This window comes from Fusarium oxysporum, chromosome IX (assembly GCF_013085055.1).
Source record: "Fusarium oxysporum Fo47 chromosome IX, complete sequence".
Lineage (NCBI taxonomy): Eukaryota > Fungi > Ascomycota > Sordariomycetes > Hypocreales > Nectriaceae > Fusarium > Fusarium oxysporum.
Genome location: NC_072848.1, coordinates 2828325 through 2848326, shown reverse-complemented (window position 1 = coordinate 2848326; position 20002 = coordinate 2828325). Strand labels below are relative to the sequence as shown.

The window sequence follows — 20002 nt, the reverse complement described above, 5'->3', positions numbered from 1 at the left end:
CTAAGTACTTACTTGTATATGAAAACTATCAACTACGTTAGATTTCCCCGATATTATCCGAATTGTCATGGTCTGGTGGGGGAAGACTTCGATCCACATTCATAAGAAGACACCCGCTCGCTTTGCCAACCAATATGTCCAAATGCCGATAACTTCCCCCAAACCTCGTCCCGACAATTTTCACTGTCTCCATAAGTGTATCAATAACCCCAACATTCATAGTTGAACCTCGATATTCCAGCGGTACCAACGACAGCAGGTCCGCCAACGAGCAGCCAACATCAAACACCTTCTCAACGATTCCGATGCCATTAGCTTCAAAGGCCTGCGTCGGCACTAACTGCGACACCAATACGATGTCGCGTGCTATGCTGGCTGGGTAGTGCAACGACATGACATCTTCGCTATTCGCCGTTGTGAGAACCCTTTTTGAAGCGCAGAGTTTCCAGACAACAATCTTCAGCCATTGACGCGATATGAGAAGATCTGCTTGTTGGACTTGGGAGTGGTTTGAAAGGTTCGGAAGCGAACTTTTGAGAAGATACTGCAATCGGAACAGGTTTGCGAAATCTGTTGATGTGGATGACGTTGGGGAGTTCCACTGTGAGATGAAGTCTTGACCAAACGGACGGAACAGGGAGATAAGGTCGAGGAAGCCCCGCAAGATCTCTGCGTCAGAGGACATCGGATCAACGTCTGGAAGCTTCAACGTGTCTTGCAATCTGATCGGGCGATTCCTTTGTAGAGCGTATGCCCTCTCAGTGATGAACAGAACCCAAAACATCCGCCGAGCGTACTTCACAAAGACTGGGTCGCTTGCATCATCATCATTGTATGTGGTCTCCTCGTGTAAGCGCAACGTCTGGAGCATCGTTATAGCTTCCTGCAGGTAATACCAAGCCGAGTTATCCTTATCCATTGAGAAAAATGCCGCGTGAAGGAAGAAAGACGTTTGTATATGCATTAATGACGGGTGTTCGATCAGATTGCAATACTCTCTTGCTCGAAGAGTTTCTGCTATCAAGAAGTCTGCTAATGGAATCGTGAAATTGTCCTCGACAGGGCAAGGCGGTAGTATTTCTGGCGAGAGTGCAATGACAGCGCAACATGCAGTTATCAAGCCGTATTGCTCAGTTGATCTTGGTGTTTGTTCGAGATAAGGGCGATGAAGAATTGGAGTAAGCGGGTATTTATGCTTGAAGTATGCATCGAGACACCATCGAATGACAGAATCTGTTATTTGCGGCGACTCTGAGAGCTGTTTCAGGGTTGGTGGCGATGCCGTGTTGTTTGAATTGGTGCTGGGGACGTCATTTTCAGGGCTGGTAGAAGCTTGGAACGCCGTTGCTGCAGGTCGCTGTCTGGGCCTCCGTGCATATCGCGGCCCTTTAGGTCCCGTCTTTTTCGGTACCGCCAGATAAGTACAGCTTACATCCAAGCTTTGGCAATTGTGACATGGTCGACAGCCATCGCAGCGTATCTTTCTTTTATGGCAGAGATCACAAGCTTGTCGGATCTTGGTGGGTTTTGGCGGCGCTGGACTTGACATGGCTCGATTAAGTGGAAGCAGTTGCGACAAGGCTTGAAGTTTGCGGGGATTGGGTTTTATATAAATGCGGAGAACAGAGCACTTCGTCATGGCTGGACGCCACTGGGTCCACTGAATTTAGCGCACTAACTGCTCTAGAATGGGCTCATAAAGAAGAGACGACGGGGATGATACTACGACGTGGCAGCAAGAGACATTAGCGAGAGGGCGAGTTGATAAAGTGAACAAGATTCATTTAATATGCTACCATTCTTTTAACAAGACACCTTTTGTTTTCTTTACCCAAAATACTATAACCAAAATGTAAACTCCAATCCCAACGACGCCCATCTACGACACTTCGAGACGTCACCCCCATCACATTCTCAACACCCTACTAGCTCGATCACTCCTTCTCCAGAGTGGGCTTTCGAACAACAGCACCGTCGTTGACAACAAACTCGGAGAACTTTCTGGGAGGAACACCCTCGGCATACAGGCAATCAATGTCATGATAAGTCCTGTTCTTCGTCTCAGGCTGAAACCAGAACAGTGTAGCCAGGATAAAGACCTCAGCGCCAACAAACAAGAACATGACCTTTCCGCCCCAGTTCAATTGATCGGGGTTGATGAAGTAGGGAAATACTGAAGACAGCATAAGAGCAGTGAGCTGCTGGCAAACAAGACTGAAAGCAATAGTCTTGGGACGTGTAGCCTGAGCAGCGGTTTCTTGAGCGACAGCCCATCCAAAGCAACCAACTGTGCCAGTATAAAGCATCGACCAGGTAATCATGAAAGCAAGGAGAGCGGTGTTGGCGGCTGTGTTGGCAGTGCCTGCGAGGGAGGTTCCGGCGATGATGATGGACCAGCAGCAGAGAAGTGTACCGCCTCCGATGAGGGACTTTCGACGGGGGAGGACATCGGAGACGCATACGGCGACGCAGTTGGAGAGGAACTGGAGTGTCGAAGAGATGGCTGTGAGGCCGAAGGGGTCAGATTGGCCGATGAGCTCGAAGTAGTAGGTCTGGTAAGTGTCTGCAACAGTTAGTACCTGAGTCAATAGGAACAGTAACTGGTTACTTACTGGCAAAGTATCCACCGGAGAAGTTCTGAGACTGAAGTCCCATGACAGCAATGAGAGTTCTGCTTCGGTGCTCCTTAGAGAAGATGGCCTTCCAGCTAGTCTGTTTTGCCATGTTGGCCTCACCAGCAGTAACCTCGAGTTCAGACTTGATGAACTCAAGTCTCTCCTCAACATCAATAGATGTACCATAAAGCTTGAAGATAGCCTTTCGAGCATCGTCGTCGCGGCCCTTCTTGACGTACCAAACAGGCGACTCGGGAAGGAAAGGAAGGCCGATGGCGAAAAGAGTAGGGACAAGGAAAGTCATGACAAAAGCAAGTCGGAAGCTCCATTCTCCCTTGATCTTGGACGAGCCCCAGCCAGTGATGGAAGAGAGGAAGAAACCCAGTACAATGATGACGTTGGTGAGGGAGCTGAGAGAGCTTCGAAGAGCGGCGGGCGCATTCTCTGTGACGTACAGAGGAGGCGTGACAGTTGAGAGACCGACGGAAAGACCAAGGAGGAGCTTGGAGACGAAGAGGATAGGCAGGCTAGGAGCAAAGACCAGCGCGAAAGAAGACGAAATAGATAGAGCAACAGCAGTCCAAAGAACGGCCTTGCGCCCAACCCAATCCGCAAACTGGCCCGCCAAAAAAGCACCAAAGATCTGACCAATAGTACTAGCAGCGTTCCAAAGTGACTGCCATAGTGCCGGGATGACATATTGATCACCAACACTGTAGTACTCTCCATAAACCTTGCGAAACTCGGGAAATGCAATAGCCACTCCTGAGAGACCAGAATCATAACCCCAGCCAAAGACGAGGGACATGATGTAGATGGACCATAGGACGAAGCGCTTGTCTTTCTTGAGGTTTGACCAGAGACGCTGGTATTGTTGCTTGGGTGTGAGGTCTTGCGCGTCAATGGCCTTTTGGATGGCGACAGAGTCTGGTGCCTTTTCGACATGGTCGGACACTGTCGCGATGGCTTCGACTTTGGTGGTCATTGTGAGAATGTGTAGAGGCTAATTGAAGTGATTGAGGTAGTGATGATCTGCTGATTATTGTGAGGGAATGCCCTCAGGATTATATATTATTTCATGACTGTACAGAGTTGAAGAGTTGTCCCCAGAGACGTTGAACATTTTCCGATGGATGGAGCCCCATGGGGAACAGCGAGAGCGAAAAATCGCCCCATCTCGTCGGCCGAGAAGACTTTAGCATGTCACCATCTCACAACCGGATCGAGGAGAGTGGACCCATGGGTGAAATGGGTGAATTTTCATTGGCTCTTTGAACTCTGGAGTAAAAAGAACCGTGCATTTGGAGAAGACAACTATTGGTGCTATTGTCGGTCCGATGCATTTGGTGCACATCTTGGGTGTCGGGTAAGTCTTCAACAAATCACAATTCAGCCTTGAGAGTTCAGCCCAGAGAGAATGGGCACGAGATCGACGTGGAGAAGTCAAGTCATGAACTCACCCGCTTCCCAACTTCGATGTTACATGATAATTATTAAACACAACAATTGTCGGACCGGGAAGCAACAGTCGGGTATAAGAAACCTCATACACGAGGTAATAATCTCCTCATAACAACACCTCTCCTCAATCGAACATCCAAGACCGCGCCACCAAAACATCATGTCAACTTCAACCCCTCCCGATCGCCAATGGTGGAAAGAAGCAGTTGTCTACCAGATCTATCCAGCCAGCTTTCTTGACTCCAATGACGACGGGCTGGGTGACTTGCCTGGCATCATCTCAAAGCTTGACTACATTCGCTCTGTAGGCGCTTCAGCTATTTGGTTGTCGCCTATCTTCAAGAGTCCTCAGCATGATATGGGATATGATGTCTCAGACTATCGCGACATTCATCGTCCGTATGGTACCATTGGAGATGTTGAGACGCTAATCTCAGGGTGCCATGAGCGAGGTATCAAGGTGCTACTTGACCTCGTGGTGAATCATACTAGCCATGAGCATGAATGGTTTAGAGAGTCACGCTCCTCAAAAACATCGCCGAAGAGAGACTGGTATTTCTGGCGCGATCCGAAATTCGACGCTGACGGTAATCGCAAACCGCCTAATAACTGGGCTTCCATCTTTGGTGGTAGCGCCTGGACATACGATGAGACGACAGAGCAATACTATCTCTCACTCTTCCTGCCCGAGCAGCCTGATCTCAACTGGGCCAACAATGACATGCGCGAGGCAACATACGACGATATGAAGTTCTGGCTCGACAAGGGCGCTGATGGCTTCCGCATTGACTCAATGAACCTTATGTCCAAGCACCCCGATCTTCCCGACGCACCTATCACTCGACCAGACACCGATTTCCAACCGGGCGATAAGTACTTTGCTAGCGGGCCACGTATGCACGAGTATATAAGAGAGATGAGGGAGAAAGTCATCGACAAGTATGATTGTATGACCGTCGGAGAACTAGGCTTCACAAAGGATGAGGATAGTGTGGCTAGTTATGTTGCCAAAGACAGGCATGAGCTGAATATGTTGTTCACGGGAGATATTGTTGATATGGACTTTGGTCCAAATCATAAATACGAACGTGATGACTTCAGACTGTCCAAGCTCAAGGCCATTACGAGTCGTTGGCAAGGGGCTATGCCGAAGTTTGATGGTTGGAACTCAGTTTACATGGACAACCACGACTCTGGACGTTCTCTATCACGCTATGGATCTGATAAGCCCGAGTTCCGAAAGGAGGCTGCTAAGATGCTGGCGATTTACCTCGGAACACTCAGTGGAACGTTGTTCCTTCTCCAAGGTCAAGAAATCGGCATGGCTAATGTGCCTGAGTCATGGAAGATCGAGGACTACATTGATGTCGAGGGGCTGAACTATTACAACAGCGTGCTCAAGAAGAGAGGTCCTGGAGCTGATATGTCAGACATCATGAGGGAAATGAGACTCAAGGCCAGAGACAACGGTCGATTGCCAATGCAATGGAACGCCGACACCAACGGAGGCTTCACCACCAGCGACAAGCCCTGGATGCGCATCAACGACGACTATGATGAATGGAACGTTGCCCAGCAAGAAAAGGATGATGATAGCGTGTTAGCTTTCTACAGACAGGTTCTTGAGCTGCGACAGAAGGAGAAGGATGTTTTTGTGTATGGACGGTTTGACATCTTGGATGAGTACAAAGATAGCGAGGATGTTTTTGCGTATACCATGACGAGTTATGATGGGAGGAAAGCACTTGTTTTGTTGAGCTTTTCGGAGGAGGAGCAGAAGGTTAAGGTCAAGGGGGATTGGGGGAGGAGGTTGCTTGGAGATAATGTGGATACTTTTGAGAATGGGATTACGTTGAAAGGGTATGAGGGAGCGGTGTATGCTGGATGCTGATCCGGCCTTTTATGTCTAGTTATTGCCCCCTCAGAATAATGGATCGATGGGAGAAGTTGTACATGAAACGGCCCGACCCGAGGTCTTCTCGTGACTGACTGAGAAATACCAAGATATAGTAGTTGCAAAGGCCGTAAATATAGCGCCACATGAACTAAGATGCGGGGGCTCTTCTTTACAAAGGACCGGTGAAGGCAGGAGCATGTTGATATAGAGGAGTATCATCATCCGACTCCAGTTTACCTATATTCACCATGTAACAGAGGCAGCATCGTCGGCCGACCTACTAGACCGCCGGCCTAAGAACAAGGAGCCCTATCATTAGATAATAGAGGAATAAGTGCTGTATCGCTTTGCAACATGAATCCTCACTTCTCCTGGAAAAGCATGTTACTATCGTGTGTAACTTCAGCGATGTTACACACGTCTTACATTCATCTCATATAGAGTTTAGAAGAGATAACTTTTGGAAATTGTAAGCTGACAAATATACGACTTTATATCTGTCCTGGGATTGAAGGGATTGCTAGGTTAAAAGTACTTGTCAGATCAGAGCGGGGTTGCGTAGTTGACTAATGGCTACATGGTATGACATATCCACTAAAACATCTAGAAGGTTACATTACCTGCAGAATAATTGCGGGTCAATAACCCAGAAGGTGCTACTTGCGTCTTTATCATCAAGAGTTAGATTTATAATACTGAATTATGTGATTTGAAAGCATTATGTTATAAACACTCATTCTACTTAGACGTGGAATTCTTCGGCAGCTATATACTAGGAGAGGAATAAATAACAAACGCAGTCGCATATAAACGGAAATAAGTCATTCTATACATAGAGCACTATATACCATTTCCACCATTTATTCGCAATGAGGTCCTTCCTTAGCATTGCTTTCCTCACGTCGTCATTTTTCCATGTCGACGCAACCCCTACGCCTCGCGACGGCAAAGGCAGCAGCTTCGATCTGAAGCCGTTCACCATTAACCTTTCTCATAGAGTCCCTCATATGATTGACCTAGCCAAGAGAACGAATCTACCAAGAAATGGCGACTATCTCGCTCCAGATGCCGGTATTCCCTTGCAAACCTTGGTATCCTTGAGGAACGAGTTGATCGACAATTTCGACTGGGAAGCTGAGCAGCGAAAGCTGAATAAGTATGCTTTTGGTCATAAAATCGGGTCTCAACTGTTGATGCTGACATAAATACTGCTAGGTTCCACCATTTCACTGCTGACATCGAGAACCAAACCATCCACTTCATCCACCAAAAGTCCTATAACCCCAAAGCTATCCCCTTGGTTCTTAACCACGGATGGCCCGGCTCGTTTCTAGAATTCATCCCATTGATCGAGAAGCTCAAGGATGACTTTCATGTCATCATACCATCTCTTCCAGGCTTTGCATTCTCATCGGCACCGCCGCCGACCTGGACTATTCACGATACGGCTAGGGTCTTTAATACCCTTATGACCAAAGTCTTGGGATACCCTAAGTTCGCGGCTTACGGAACGGACTGGGGATCCGGTGTTACATACAGTCTTTATGCAAATTTCAACACTTCTGTGCGGCTGGCTCATTTGTCATTTCTTCCGTTTACCCCCTTGGACAGAACCCAGCTCGCCGCCGAGGATATCAAATTGTCATCTCTTGAGGAATTCGAAGCTAAACTCTCTGAAGAGTGGGCTACAACTGGCAATGCTTATTTCATGGAGCAATTAACAAAGGTGAGTTCAGATGCCAGTTATAATGTATCGTTCTAAAGGCCGATTCTTAGCCAAACACTATTGGCCTCGCCCTCTACGATAATCCAATTGGGCAATTATCCTGGATTGGAGAGAAACTTATTGCCTGTAAGCCTAAACCTTATAATTTCTTGTAATAGTGCTGATATTTATAAGGGTCTGATCCACGAGCCGGAAGCCCTCCATCTGTTCTGGACCATAACGAAATGCTGAAGACGGTTGCATTGTACCACCTCACCAAGACCTTTGCGTCATCCGTATACATATACTACTCGAACCCTGCAGGCTTTATGACGACTTACACAAAGGCCAATACTGATGCGCCAATGCTCTTCAGCGCTTTCAAGTATAATGTCGGGTTTTGGCCCCCGGAACTAGCTGGCCGAGTTGGAAATCTTGTTTCGTACAAAAGTGAGTGCTCATTCCGTCCAGGGGTTTGTTTTTATTCGTCTAATGCTATTACTCAGATCACGAGTTTGGTGGACACTTCCCGGGCCTTGATAATCCCGTTGCGTTGGCTGAGGACTTGAAGGATATCAAGAAGTATTGGGGATGAAGAAGAAGCATAATTTCTGTTCCCACTCTGATACAAACACAATACAGTAGAAGCTAGCGCAAATACTACAACCTCCTGTCAATGCCCGCTCAAACGCTAGACTCATGGCTCTTCTTCGATACATAAGGTCTCGTATCCGCCGGAAGAGCCATAGCAATAAGTCCAATCGCCAAAAAACAAGCACACGCGACCCAAATCGGCGCCGAAGTCGTAACATCCGCAAAAGTCGCAATGAACGGCGCACTAAGCGACGCCATCCTCCCAACCGCCATAAGCAACCCCATACCAAGACCGCGATTCTGAACCTGAAGAACCTGGGGCGTATAAGAGTAAACAATAGCGTAAAGGGCATTAAGCGAGAAGTTAATCATGCATGAGAATGCGAGGTTTTGTGCTGCTGTTCTAGCTGAGGTGAACGCTCCGGAGAAAGCGGCACAGATAACCCCAGTGAGGAGCATTGAGCGCTTGGACTTGAAGTAGCGTGATGATACGAGGATGGTGCTGAGGAGGGGGCCGAAGATGCCGACAACTGAGGAAACGGTCCAGTCGCGGTAGGTGATGTAGTTGCTGGTTTCGCCAAAGTTGGCTCCGTGAGCTGCGAGGTAGTAAGGGAGGAAGATGGTGTAGAGTGGGTATCTGTTTGTTATTAGGTATATGGACTTGTGCTCGTAGGGTCAGACTTACGCAATGCCAATGAGAGCCCATATCATGATGAGACCAATCATCAGGCGTATCTGCTTAGCACCAGAGAAGAGTCTTGACGCTCGATCAATATTCGCACGCCAAGACCGTACCTCACCATCGGCTTTCTCTTGTTCAGGCTGCAGGAAGTTATCACCAGTGACGTGATAGTTCGACTTATTCATCCTGCTGATATGGTTGATTACCTCGGCGGCCTCGTTCATCTTTCCACAAGAGACGAGCCATCGTGGAGATTCAAGGGATCGTAAGACGAAAGCACGGATGAGCGACATGACGAGACAGAGCCCACCAAGAGTGATGTAGAGATATCGCCAGCCCATGTTCTCGCCGCGGCTACAAGTCTCGGGGTTCGAGCCGCTGGGGCATCCGAAGTTAACAAGGAGCGGCCAGGCTGTGAAAGATCAGTAAATGTGACAGCGAGGCGTTCGGGTATTTACCAATAAGGCCCGTGACAGCATTCCCAAGGCCCCAGATTCCTGCGAGACTTGATAGGATGAACGACCATTCTTGAGGGATTGCTTCCGCCAGGAGTGTCAAGTCGATAGCCACTTTAGATAAATAAGAGATTAGCCAGTGTCGCACCAAGACCAAGAAACATCTTGGCGTCACCCTCTGGGAAGGCTCATAGGTGGCTCACGGTTTCCGCCAGCAAACAGGCCAATCAAAGCCACAAAGACATTCAAAGCAGCCCAACTAGGCGAACAAGCTGCAATGGTAGTCAAGATAGAGCATCCGAAAATAGATGCCTGCCAAACTAATCTGCGGCCGAAATTATCGGCCAGTGTACCAAGAAACAAAGCGCCGACGAGTAAGCCAGCATACGAAGATGCAGATAGGAGAGTCGCATATCGAGGACCGAATTCCATGGCGGCTTGAGGTGTAACAAGGCTGATCGAGACAAGGACCATCTGATTACATTATCAGCTCAGAGGCTTCAAAAGTGGATTGGTAAGAGTATTGACCTGATCTACTAGGAAGCCGAAACCACATGAGAAAGTCAGTTGCCATTGGAACTTGCCAAAACCAATGGCCTGTATCGCCTGGGTGATTACTTCATCGTTATGCAGAGTTGCAGGATCTATGCCGTCGATAGTTGCGACTGTTCCGTTGGCATGACTTGGAATGTGGTCGAGAGATGTCTCGAACATCTTGCCGTCCTGCTTCTCATCAATGGATGCTGCATCATTGTTGTCCTGATGAGTCGGCATGATGACTGCTTGGAAGGATCAATGTAGAGGAATGAGTAACAATCTCAAAGAGGAAAGTGTGGATTGAGATCTCGAGAACTGGTGGAGTCTGTTACGATGCAGAGACGTGATTTATCTACAAAGTCCTTTCTAATCACAGCTCTTCCATTCGTGCAAGCCTCCTCTCTCCCTATCAACACACTAACGAGATACCAAGCCAACCTTTCCAATTCCAATGCAAGTTACAAGCCTCCGGACCTCGGACCGCCTCCTCTCCCTATCTAAGATAAGCTTCCAAGCCAAAAGACGAGCAGCTGATGCCAATCAACCCCGCAAACACGGAAGCGGCCCGTGTTCCTGGACACCTCCTATCAACAGCAAACGCGGGGTCAAGTATCTAAACTTATATGGCGGGACAGGTGCTGGTTTGGCGTTTCCTATGCAGATCGGCTAACTTTACCATGATGAGCTCAAGCGTTGAGTGTTACCTTGTTCCCCGGACGGACGACGCACCTAACAGCCGACTTCCGATCCTTGTCTACCGCGATGTGCTACCTCAACCGAGAACCGAAGAGACAGCAACAAGATTTCTGACCACGCACCGTTGGGAAAAAAGGGTATGTAATTGTTTTCGCTTTTTGGTGTCGTGTGTTAAGTTATGCTCAGGGAACTTGGGGACATATTGCCATTCGCCATTTCCATCCCAACAGCCATGAGTGCTACGGTAAGTCGCTTCCCGATCATGCCTCGGTAGAAAGTACTCTCATCATCTTTTATAGGTATCTTTCAGGGCTCTTCAACACTATTATTAGGGAAGATTCAGAAGGGGAAGGGCGTAGAAGTCCCCGTGAAGGCAGGGGATGTTGTCGTCCTACCCGCTGGAACAGCCCATTCATCCCTGGAAAGCTCTTCGGATTACAGGTACATAGGCGTATATCCAAAGGTATATTTTGTTTTTCTTTCATGTCTGTGATAAAGTATTGATGATCTGTAGGGTTGTCCCAAGTGGCGGAATGAGATGGGAAAGAAATCCTCGGCTGTGTTTCTGGACACTATCGACGAAGTAGATACACCGGAAGATGATCCTGTGTATGGGCCCGACGGACCATTGCCGATGCTATGGAGACACACTCCTCGCGCCAAGCTGTAGATAGTAATATAATACAGTCTCTGTTGACAGTATCTCAAGTCATACGTAATTGACAGGGCTATGTAGTCTCTACCATCGCTGGCCACGATAGTTCGGTCAGTGTTACTCTTTACATTTAGTCATACCAAGCCCTGATACAAGCTCTTATATTTAAGAGAAAAGCGCGTATGCTAGAGCGTTCAAGTCTGACTCTCCGCCATCTCCGGACAAATGGAGAAATCGCCACTTAAAATACCGCCAAACCCGATGTGTTCGTATCCAAAATTTAGGAAATATTCACTACGCTACATTAGCCCCGGGCTTCAGTCTGTTTAAAGCGTGACTTCTCGTTATAAAGATCTATCATTCTTCTAAACGGGTACCGTGATGCAAGCTACTGCAGCATGTTTATCGACATCTGAAGCCGTAGTGGCATGCAAGACCTTCCTCCATGCCAAGTCGCCGCCATCCTGGACTCTCTCCTCTGAGTGTCCATCTGCAAAACAGGTTTCAGGCAGAGGACTGCTCTCCCACAGATAGAAGCTCAAGTCAGAGTCCTTCTTTGGCAAAGTCGTCATCGATTCAATCATGTCCTGCTTAGTTGCGCCCAACGGATCAAGATCTGGCTCCTCAATCCATGACAGTCCATGACCCCAGTAGCTGTACCTCTCCGATTCATGGGTCCACTCATAATCCTCCCAGCGATCTTCAGCGAGAACCTGAATATAATGGAGAGAGCTGCCTGGCCAGAGTCCAGTTACCTTCCCGTTTGTGCCCTGTTTGTCTGCAAGATGGTCAACCAGCTGATACCACGGTGATAGACGGAAATGACTTACACCAACTGCGACAAGTTCCAGTCCACACCATATCCTGCATGACCTTCTGCGTGTGAGTATTGAAGTCATTCTGAGCATCAATGCGTACTTCAAAGGACTTGACGCGCTGGCGAATCATTTTGTGAAGAAGACGAATGAAATAATCGGCAGTCGCTTCCACAGAACCTTCAGAGGTCAGTATAACTATTACCAATGGCGAAAACCCATTTACTTACCCATCAAGCTTCCATTGGAGATCGGAGTGTTCGGTCCCAAGAAGATGAGGTAATTGGGAAATCCCGCAACACCGAGGCCCAGATAAGATTCAGGGTGTTCTTGCCATGCATCTTGGAGGTTGACACCATTGCGACCAATTATAGGAAAACGAGGTCTGAAGGTCGTGTTGAATCCTGTAGCTGCCACTAGCACATCTACTGGATATTCCTTACTACCAGCCACGATACCACCTTGTGTCACTCTTTTAATCGAGTCGAACACTGGTTCAACATTCGGCTTTTGAAGAGCAGTAAGAAAACCCTCTCCCGGGTTGATTCTTCTGCATCCTGCCTCAAATGGAGGTATCAGCTTAGTTTGCAGGTCTTTGTCGGCGATCAGCTGTTTCATGCGGGATTCAAACATGGCGCGTGTCCTCTTCTGCTCTGGGCTCGATTTGAGGAAGATTCGGAACATTCCGTTGAACTGATCTTCCAATCCCTTTCTGGTATCGAGATACATATCCTTGTTTGCCTCAAAAATAGCCTTCTCTTCTGTGCTGTAGGTGTAGTTCGTAGCATTGGGGTCGGGCAGAGCCACTGGCGGTGCAATCCAGGAAGGTGTGCGGATAAATACCTTCATGTCTTGGACCAGAGGCTGTATCGAGGGAACTAATTGAATCGAACTGGCTCCCGCGCCAATCACGCCGACACGTTTACCTCGTAGGTCAATCGAATGGTCCCAGGATGCTGTATGCAGTAAGGGACCGGTAAAGTCCGACAGCCCCTCAATGTTGGGAATTTGTGGGTGATTGAGTATGCCGCCAGCATTGAACAGAATTTCTGATGTCACAAGAGAGCCATCTTCTAACTGTACAGTCCAGGTACTGTCGCTTTCAGACCATCGTGATGAGACCACCTTGGTGTTGAAGGAGATGTATCGCTCAAGGTCGAAGTGCTTAGCAACTCCCTTCAGATAGCCCTGTATCTCATCAGATGATGCGTAACTTCGCATCATTAACAATGAACACTGATTGGACTGCTGACAACTCACAATTTTGACCATGACGGGTTTGGAGCAAAGGAATATTGATAGCAATGACTCGGGACGTCACAGGCGCAGCCGGGATATTTGTTCTCAAACCACGTACCACCAAGGTCTGGTGACTTTTCGAAGATCTGAAAGGTAACGTAGTCATTGAGATGGCGTTTCAGCTTGTATGCTAGGTGTTGTCAGCGTAGTCCTTTGGTGAATGAAACGGATAAGAACTTACCCATCAGAATACCAGATACCCTGATTGGAAGCATCAGCCAAAACCATTCCTCTAAGGGTACGAATTATACTTACCCGGCTCCGATAATGGTGCATCGGATCTGCTTTGGCTTTTGCTGTTGTTCGGCGGACATGATTACTGTATTTTCGAGCTTGTAAGGTCAAATTTCGTTGACAACTGAAAATTTTCGAGTGGGACTAGTATTTTGAGTACTCAAAATAAACTATCCCTGCAATATTATAACTTCGAATTTAACTCACTTCAGCAACCCATCTTCATAGGCCACTGCTTATCATGGCATTCTCACAAGAAGGCACACAAAGCCGGAAGCGGCCCGGATCTGGTGGGTACGGAGAATGGTAACAACGTCGCTAGATAGAAACAGTTTAGCGTCGAGATAAGGCCGTATCACAAGGTCAGATGCTGTGGGTACGGAAGCGGGCCGTGATCCCAACATGATGTGAGAAATCGTGATTGGCGCTTGTCTTATTGGCTCAAGGGGAAGTGTACCAAGTGGAAGTGAGGAGCGATTGATGGATGAAGAGTGCGGAGTAAAAAATAGGTATTGGGCCATGCTAGAGAGAAAGACGTATCATGCATGAAAGTTAGAAGGGTATAAGGGCCGGACTAGAGGCTTGCATTCATAGACGAATCTTATCATGCTCGACATGGATAGTCTAGTTAACATCCAAGCTTAACCCCCGTTCTGGCAATTTGTCACCAGACTTCTTCAATCCTAGGATCAGTTATTATCTCAAACCACAATGAGTCGCTGGTTCAGTTTCGGTACAACGAAGGAGGTTGAGCCTCAAACTGCCCGCGCATTGCCCGCATCATGGTATCGCTCCTCGGCCATGTATGAACTGGAACGACGAGCCATCTTTTCCAAGAAATGGATAGTCGTATCACACCAGGCAAGATTCGCCGAAGTTGGTGATTTCCTGCGTATCACCCAGGCTGGCTTTACCTTCTTCTTGATCAAAGACCGTCAAGGCGAGATCAGGGCCCATCACAATGTCTGTCGGCATCGGGCGTTTCCGCTGGTAGAGCAAGATGCAGGACGAGTCAATATTCTATCTTGCAAGTATCATGGTAAGTAGATCACCCAACTCGTGTCTACGAAAATGTTGAAAGTTGTAAGGCTGGTCTTATGGACTCGATGGCAAATTGGCCAAGGCTCCAAAATACCAAGAGGTTCCAACATTCGACAAGTCAACCAATAACCTATACCCAATACATGTGCATATCGATAAGCTTGGATTCATCTGGATCAATATGGACGCCAGTGATACCCCCACTGTCGCTTGGGACGACGACTTTGCTGGCGTTGACACTCAACCACGTCTTCAGCCATTCGACATGGAGGCCTATCACTTCGACCATCAGTGGGAGATGATTGGGGACTACAACTGGAAGACTTTGGCAGATAATTACAACGAAGTGAGTCCTTTTAACCCTTCCCATTTAACTGGCGCTGAGACAATGATATCAGTGCTACCACTGTCCAACTGGACATCCCGCACTCAATGCCCTCACTGACCTGTCAAAATACTGGGTTGAGACATCTGGTGGTCATATACAGCACTTCAATGTCGATAAGCCCGATAAAGATGGCATGGGTATCTACAGTACTTTCTACTATCCCAATGCATCCATCACGATCTCGTAAGCAGATAAATACTCCTCGATTGCAACCAGTTCCTAATGTTTAGCCCTACCTTCTTCTACATCATGCGCTGCATCCCCATTTCCGCATCACAAACTAAGATGGAATACGAAGTCTACAGAAGCAACAGTGCTTCAGACGAAGATTTTAATGAGATCAGCAACTGCTTCAAGCAAATCCTCAAAGAAGACAAGGATCTTTGCAATGCAGCGCAGAAAAACCTGAACGCTGGTATTTTTGTCAATGGCGAACTTCATCCTCGAGTAGAAAAGGTACGAGTCAGCCCTTGTATCTATACTTTCTTTGCTAATGAGATTGTCCTTTGTTATTAGGGCCCCCTCTTCTTCCAGGAAACTACGAGGAAACTCGTCATGGAACACCATCAGCAGGAAGAGCATGAAGGACATGAAATCTGGCCAGCGGCACCGAAGAATGGGCAGTCAGGGAATGGACAGGATGATATTGACTTCTGCAATAAGTTAGAAGCATGTGCTGGGTCGGAGAGTCTCAAGTGGTGATATTAGGAGTCAGTTACCAATTTGTATTAAACGCATATGACACCTGTACAGAGAATGTGATGCCTGCCTCAATACATCAAAGCATTGTGTTTCCCCAGTCAAGGCTAAGCCACTCATCAATAGCCCTTCCAAAGTCGTGCACTTGCGGAAATATGTTATCCGGTTCCATAGCCGATCCAAACCCCTCCTGAATATTCTGTTGGAGAGACCCTAGCAGTCCCGAAGCATCAGATGGAACACGGCCTCTTATAGGGTGGCTCATTTCACCCTCACCCGGGGCGTATAGTGGCGTGTCCTTTGGAACAGTCTTGTGCCCTATAATACCAGCTGATCCGACCAAATCATAGCCTTCGCCAGGTTCGTTACCGCCTCTTCCCGTGTCCTGGTTAGTTGATGCTAGGCCGCTGTAAACAGATTCATCGGCGCGTGCATCCGGCCTACCAGCTTGCTCATAAGACAGTATATCCCAGAGAAGTCTCGTATCGATGGTGAACTTTTGCTGTGTTGGTCTTCCAAGCCCAGGCTCTTCGCTGGCTAGAGGTACAACTTGTATGCTCTGCTGCAGCTTTCGTAGATTTTCATGCTTCAATAGTAGTTAGTGCTCCATCTTTTCCCCACACCGCTTCATAGTACTTACCATGACCGCGACAGCATGCCATGTCAGACCCATGCACCTCAAGAACTCAAGGCATTTCTCAAATCCAACCTGAGCTTTCTCTCGTAGAGTTAAGTCTTCAACGAAACTATGTTGTAGGTGAATGGTGGCAACTACCACAATAATATGAGCCAACGTTGGATCAGACACTCGATAATCCATTTTTTCCAATATTTCAAGATGATACATGATCCATCCGATGTGTCGAGTAATCGCATCAAAGGAGCTATTGACAAATGACTGAGGCATGGTATGTCGGAAGTTCCGTAGTCGCATTGATAAAAGAAATGGGTGATTGAGAATAACAGGAATGGAAGCATAGACGAACTGGGTGAACAGGTAGGGACCCCAATACCCTCTGTTTTGTTGCAAAGTTTCAGGTGTCTGCTTGTCGATTTGGTTAGCAGAGAACCGGTACTTGAGTGGTACACTACAATCGATCTCGAGGTGGCGATATGTAACCTGAGAGTAATCGGAACGTGGATTCCACGGGGGCAAGGTGTCCGAGAAAACGCGGCGGGAAGCGTAAACTCTGACTGCTCGCCAAACTTGAGCAAGAGGCATGGTATACTTCATGATCCCTCGATCCATATCGCATGGTACTGACTTCTCTGGCGGAAGCAACCATGCCGAGCACGCTGCTGTTCCGAGTGATGAGTCCTCTCCATGTGACATGGCAGTGGGCCACACACTAGAGGAAACACTGCCCTGCAAGTGATGAAGCACGAATATACTTCGGATGCAGTTATTGAACTCGACAGCATCGCCGAGAAAACTCCCTTTCGGAATGCCGCTCAGTAACTGAATCGCATTACTGAGATATAGGCCTGCTTGGACAGTATTTCCTTCTGGCTCTAATCAGCCATGGCCAAGACGTCATTGCTCTGTAATAGCATACCTGCATGTTCAAAAAGACTTAGTAGACACAGCGTTTGCAAGACGGAACAGTCGACCCGGCTACCGAAGACCTTGTTCATCGCGATTTCCCTCGAGGCTTGTGCCATGGCATGGAGACGTTGGCGATATTGTTGACTCAATAGCCGAGGAGGAAATCGGAGACATAATGCTTGTAGTACCAAGATCAACTCTGTCTCTCTACTCGGCAGTGACTCTGCAAATGCTTCGGCGTTGAAGAGGACCAAAGGTTGCCGATGGAGCCAGGTTAGATATAGAGAGGCTAGTTCATCACTTCTGGGCTCGACGAGTGATGATGGGCTGGAGTGCTCCGTCAGCTACATTCTAAGGATAGGGGAAGACTTTCTTACCCCGACGCTTGTCTTGGGTCTACAATCTCACTAGTTTCTGCCATCTCATCCTGGCCGACCATGGAACTCGGTGTATGTCCTCCTCCCTGTTGCGACGCTGAGCGCCGGCGTGAATCGTGGATCACTGGACTGAGGCTCATTCGTTAAAACCTCATAATGCTATGGCACTTAGAACTTTCACTTACTCGAGACGGTCGATAAACAAGTCCAATTTCTCTTCCAGGGTTTCCATGCGAAGCTCCTGCAAGCAACCAATATCAGCGATTGACAAATGGGCTTATCAATTGTTAACGCACCAATGATCTATCCGAACGAACTCTTTGACCTTGGCCATCAGAGCCTGATTCATATACACAATTCTGACCGAGGCGTTCGCAGTACGAGCATATGGGCTTTTCTCCAGGGCACTTGGACTTCTTGCGACTGTGACCATTGTTAAAATTGAGACTACCTAGATGACATGAGAAACTAACCGACATGGCTCGCAAGCTTGCCGTGCGCGTTTGGTAGGTCGTGTGTCTTCCATTGTAACAGCAGCTAGTGAACATGATCTACAGATGATGAAAGTTTGGAGGACGCGGGGAATGTGTTTTATATGAGCTAGTCAACTAACGGAGAACTAGGCCACTCGGTTATCGCTGGGTTAGCTTATCTTTGAGTAATGGGTAACTCCGAACCAATCAGCACTCAAGTTTTGAACCTACCCTGAGGTATGTCGTCTTTCACCATGATAAAGACAATTGCGCTGAACACGTAGATAGTCACAATATTCTAGTATAATTATGAATTGAGAAATAGAGATCAATTGTGATATAACTCTTTACGATGCTTGTTGTCTGCTAATAGTTGTACTGATCAGCTGTTTCCCAAGATACATATCCGATCTTGAGAGCTGCATGTTGTTGTGCACGTCTCAGTAGATTTAGACAACCACATTACGGGAGTCGTCGTCAGCTCTCGGGCCGCTAAGCAATATACTAAGGTGGGCCATTAGGAGCTGGAATGTCTACGAAGAGAAACTTGAGCATGCCCAAGTCGAGGCTGGGGAAGAAACATCCAGCGAACTTGAGAGCTGCGTCGCCAAGCTAGGACTAGTGACCCGCCACAAAGCGCCAGAGACTCACGAGACTTGATTTTACCTGAATCACAGCTGGTGATCCTAATTTAGTTTTCTAATTGTTTAGCGATTCTGCCGATGCTCTGAGCTCACTGGGACTATCTTGAAGGATCTTGGGTAGAATATGGAAGGCATCTATGAGCCTAGGGACGACCGTTGGTCCCGTCAGAGCATTGAAAGTAGCCGTTGAATATCTACACTGCCCTAAATCATTCTGCAGAACGCTTCGGTAGCAAATCAGCTACTGGTCAAGCAGTGACAGCAACATCTTTCAACAGATAACGGAACATTCGATTATGATCTAATTCCATGGCCATTGTCGTCTTGATGGGCCTACGAGGTAAGGCGCACGATCAGCGTCAGCTTTCAGGGAGATTTAACTTGATGAGCCTACACTTGGAGGCCAGAGCCTTGAGTTAGCCGACGACCTTCTTCTAGTTCGGAAGGTTTTCGACATGAAACTGCCGAGTCCCGACATTAGGCTTCACAGTAATTTCTGATAGCGGCGAGCCGCTCAGGGTGCTCACGGCTTAGCTCTGTGCACCGGCCAGCTCAGTACTGGGTACCGTTTGAGCCAGACTAACACTTGTCGGGACTTCAGTGACGAGCTTTTTTCCGACTTAGCTAACCAGCATGCATAGTCACAGCAGAGGAAACCATCTTCAGCCATCGTGAATCTAGATGAGGCTTTGCGCCGTGCTTTGCTTACGCGGAGTAAGAGACGTAAAACTCGTCGGCTGCACGGGTGGATAGCATTCTATTACATGATTTGTCCTTGATCCGATTCCGAGCTGCACTTGTGATAATGCAGAGGACGTTACACGATATTAAGTAGGCCCAATCAGAAGAAATTACAACGCGTCAGCTGGATAATAAGACTGCCACCTTAGGGCCAAAGATCGAATTATAATCGCTTAATCATATGCAGCTGATTCTCTGCCTCAACGCCACTTATTATTGTCCAGTAAGGCAGTTAAAATAAGCGCCTAACGAGTTGAAAATAAGACAGCGCATTACGTACTAACATTGGCATTAATATGCGCTCGTACCTGATATGTGACAACCGGTTGATGCGTCCTAGAATAAGGCTGACTTGGCGGGGCGGTTTGCTCTCTATATTGTGAGTTTAAAAGCCGTAGTTGTCCTGCAGATGTTAAATTCCTTTCTTCCCGCACCATTTGCGCCCCAC

At 47.7% G+C, this 20002-nt stretch overlaps 9 protein-coding genes across 9 annotated transcripts; 4 read left to right on the top strand and 5 right to left on the bottom strand.

Annotated features, from left to right (window-relative positions):
• Positions 1-37: 37 nt before the first annotated feature.
• On the bottom strand, positions 38-1457 carry FOBCDRAFT_243832 (fungal-specific transcription factor domain-containing protein; the record flags this gene model as incomplete). The annotated part of the gene is made up of 2 exons (XM_059610557.1): positions 38-1386; positions 1433-1457. 2 exons carry the CDS (start codon positions 1455-1457, stop codon positions 38-40), a joined length of 1374 nt encoding a protein of 457 aa, XP_059465887.1.
• Positions 1458-1904: 447 nt separating this feature from the next.
• On the bottom strand, positions 1905-3600 carry FOBCDRAFT_323260 (general substrate transporter; the record flags this gene model as incomplete). Its single annotated transcript, XM_031190686.3, has 2 exons — positions 1905-2563; positions 2613-3600. The coding sequence occupies 2 exons, from the start codon at positions 3598-3600 to the stop codon at positions 1935-1937; spliced, it is 1617 nt and encodes a 538-aa protein (XP_031034671.2). The 3' UTR covers positions 1905-1934.
• A 636-nt stretch (positions 3601-4236) lies between these two features.
• FOBCDRAFT_168670 (glycoside hydrolase superfamily) lies at positions 4237-6068 on the top strand (the record flags this gene model as incomplete). Its single annotated transcript, XM_031190685.3, has 1 exon — positions 4237-6068. One exon carries the CDS (start codon positions 4237-4239, stop codon positions 5965-5967), a length of 1731 nt encoding a protein of 576 aa, XP_031034670.2. The 3' UTR covers positions 5968-6068.
• Positions 6069-6842: 774 nt separating this feature from the next.
• Positions 6843-8273, top strand: FOBCDRAFT_323258 (Alpha/Beta hydrolase protein; the record flags this gene model as incomplete). Its single annotated transcript, XM_031190684.2, has 5 exons — positions 6843-7129; positions 7189-7699; positions 7750-7825; positions 7874-8128; positions 8185-8273. The coding sequence occupies 5 exons, from the start codon at positions 6843-6845 to the stop codon at positions 8271-8273; spliced, it is 1218 nt and encodes a 405-aa protein (XP_031034669.2).
• A 243-nt stretch (positions 8274-8516) lies between these two features.
• FOBCDRAFT_144141 (major facilitator superfamily domain-containing protein) lies at positions 8517-10183 on the bottom strand (the record flags this gene model as incomplete). Its single annotated transcript, XM_059608175.1, has 6 exons — positions 8517-8587; positions 8710-8909; positions 8958-9366; positions 9413-9523; positions 9613-9883; positions 9938-10183. 6 exons carry the CDS (start codon positions 10181-10183, stop codon positions 8517-8519), a joined length of 1308 nt encoding a protein of 435 aa, XP_059465886.1.
• Positions 10184-10626: 443 nt separating this feature from the next.
• FOBCDRAFT_206748 (uncharacterized protein) lies at positions 10627-11312 on the top strand (the record flags this gene model as incomplete). The annotated part of the gene is made up of 4 exons (XM_059609179.1): positions 10627-10779; positions 10829-10886; positions 10975-11105; positions 11157-11312. The coding sequence occupies 4 exons, from the start codon at positions 10627-10629 to the stop codon at positions 11310-11312; spliced, it is 498 nt and encodes a 165-aa protein (XP_059465885.1).
• A 350-nt stretch (positions 11313-11662) lies between these two features.
• FOBCDRAFT_243826 (uncharacterized protein) lies at positions 11663-13725 on the bottom strand (the record flags this gene model as incomplete). Its single annotated transcript, XM_031190681.2, has 6 exons — positions 11663-12075; positions 12128-12292; positions 12343-13325; positions 13373-13541; positions 13593-13612; positions 13667-13725. The coding sequence occupies 6 exons, from the start codon at positions 13723-13725 to the stop codon at positions 11663-11665; spliced, it is 1809 nt and encodes a 602-aa protein (XP_031034666.2).
• Positions 13726-14356: 631 nt separating this feature from the next.
• On the top strand, positions 14357-15776 carry FOBCDRAFT_143243 (Rieske [2Fe-2S] iron-sulfur domain-containing protein; the record flags this gene model as incomplete). Its single annotated transcript, XM_059608158.1, has 5 exons — positions 14357-14684; positions 14734-15032; positions 15085-15257; positions 15380-15530; positions 15591-15776. 5 exons carry the CDS (start codon positions 14357-14359, stop codon positions 15774-15776), a joined length of 1137 nt encoding a protein of 378 aa, XP_059465884.1.
• A 3-nt stretch (positions 15777-15779) lies between these two features.
• Positions 15780-18222, bottom strand: FOBCDRAFT_190201 (uncharacterized protein; the record flags this gene model as incomplete). The annotated part of the gene is made up of 7 exons (XM_059608684.1): positions 15780-16359; positions 16414-17285; positions 17330-17646; positions 17697-17825; positions 17882-17937; positions 17993-18119; positions 18170-18222. The coding sequence occupies 7 exons, from the start codon at positions 18220-18222 to the stop codon at positions 15853-15855; spliced, it is 2061 nt and encodes a 686-aa protein (XP_059465883.1). The 3' UTR covers positions 15780-15852.
• Between the last annotated feature and the right edge of the window lie 1780 nt (positions 18223-20002).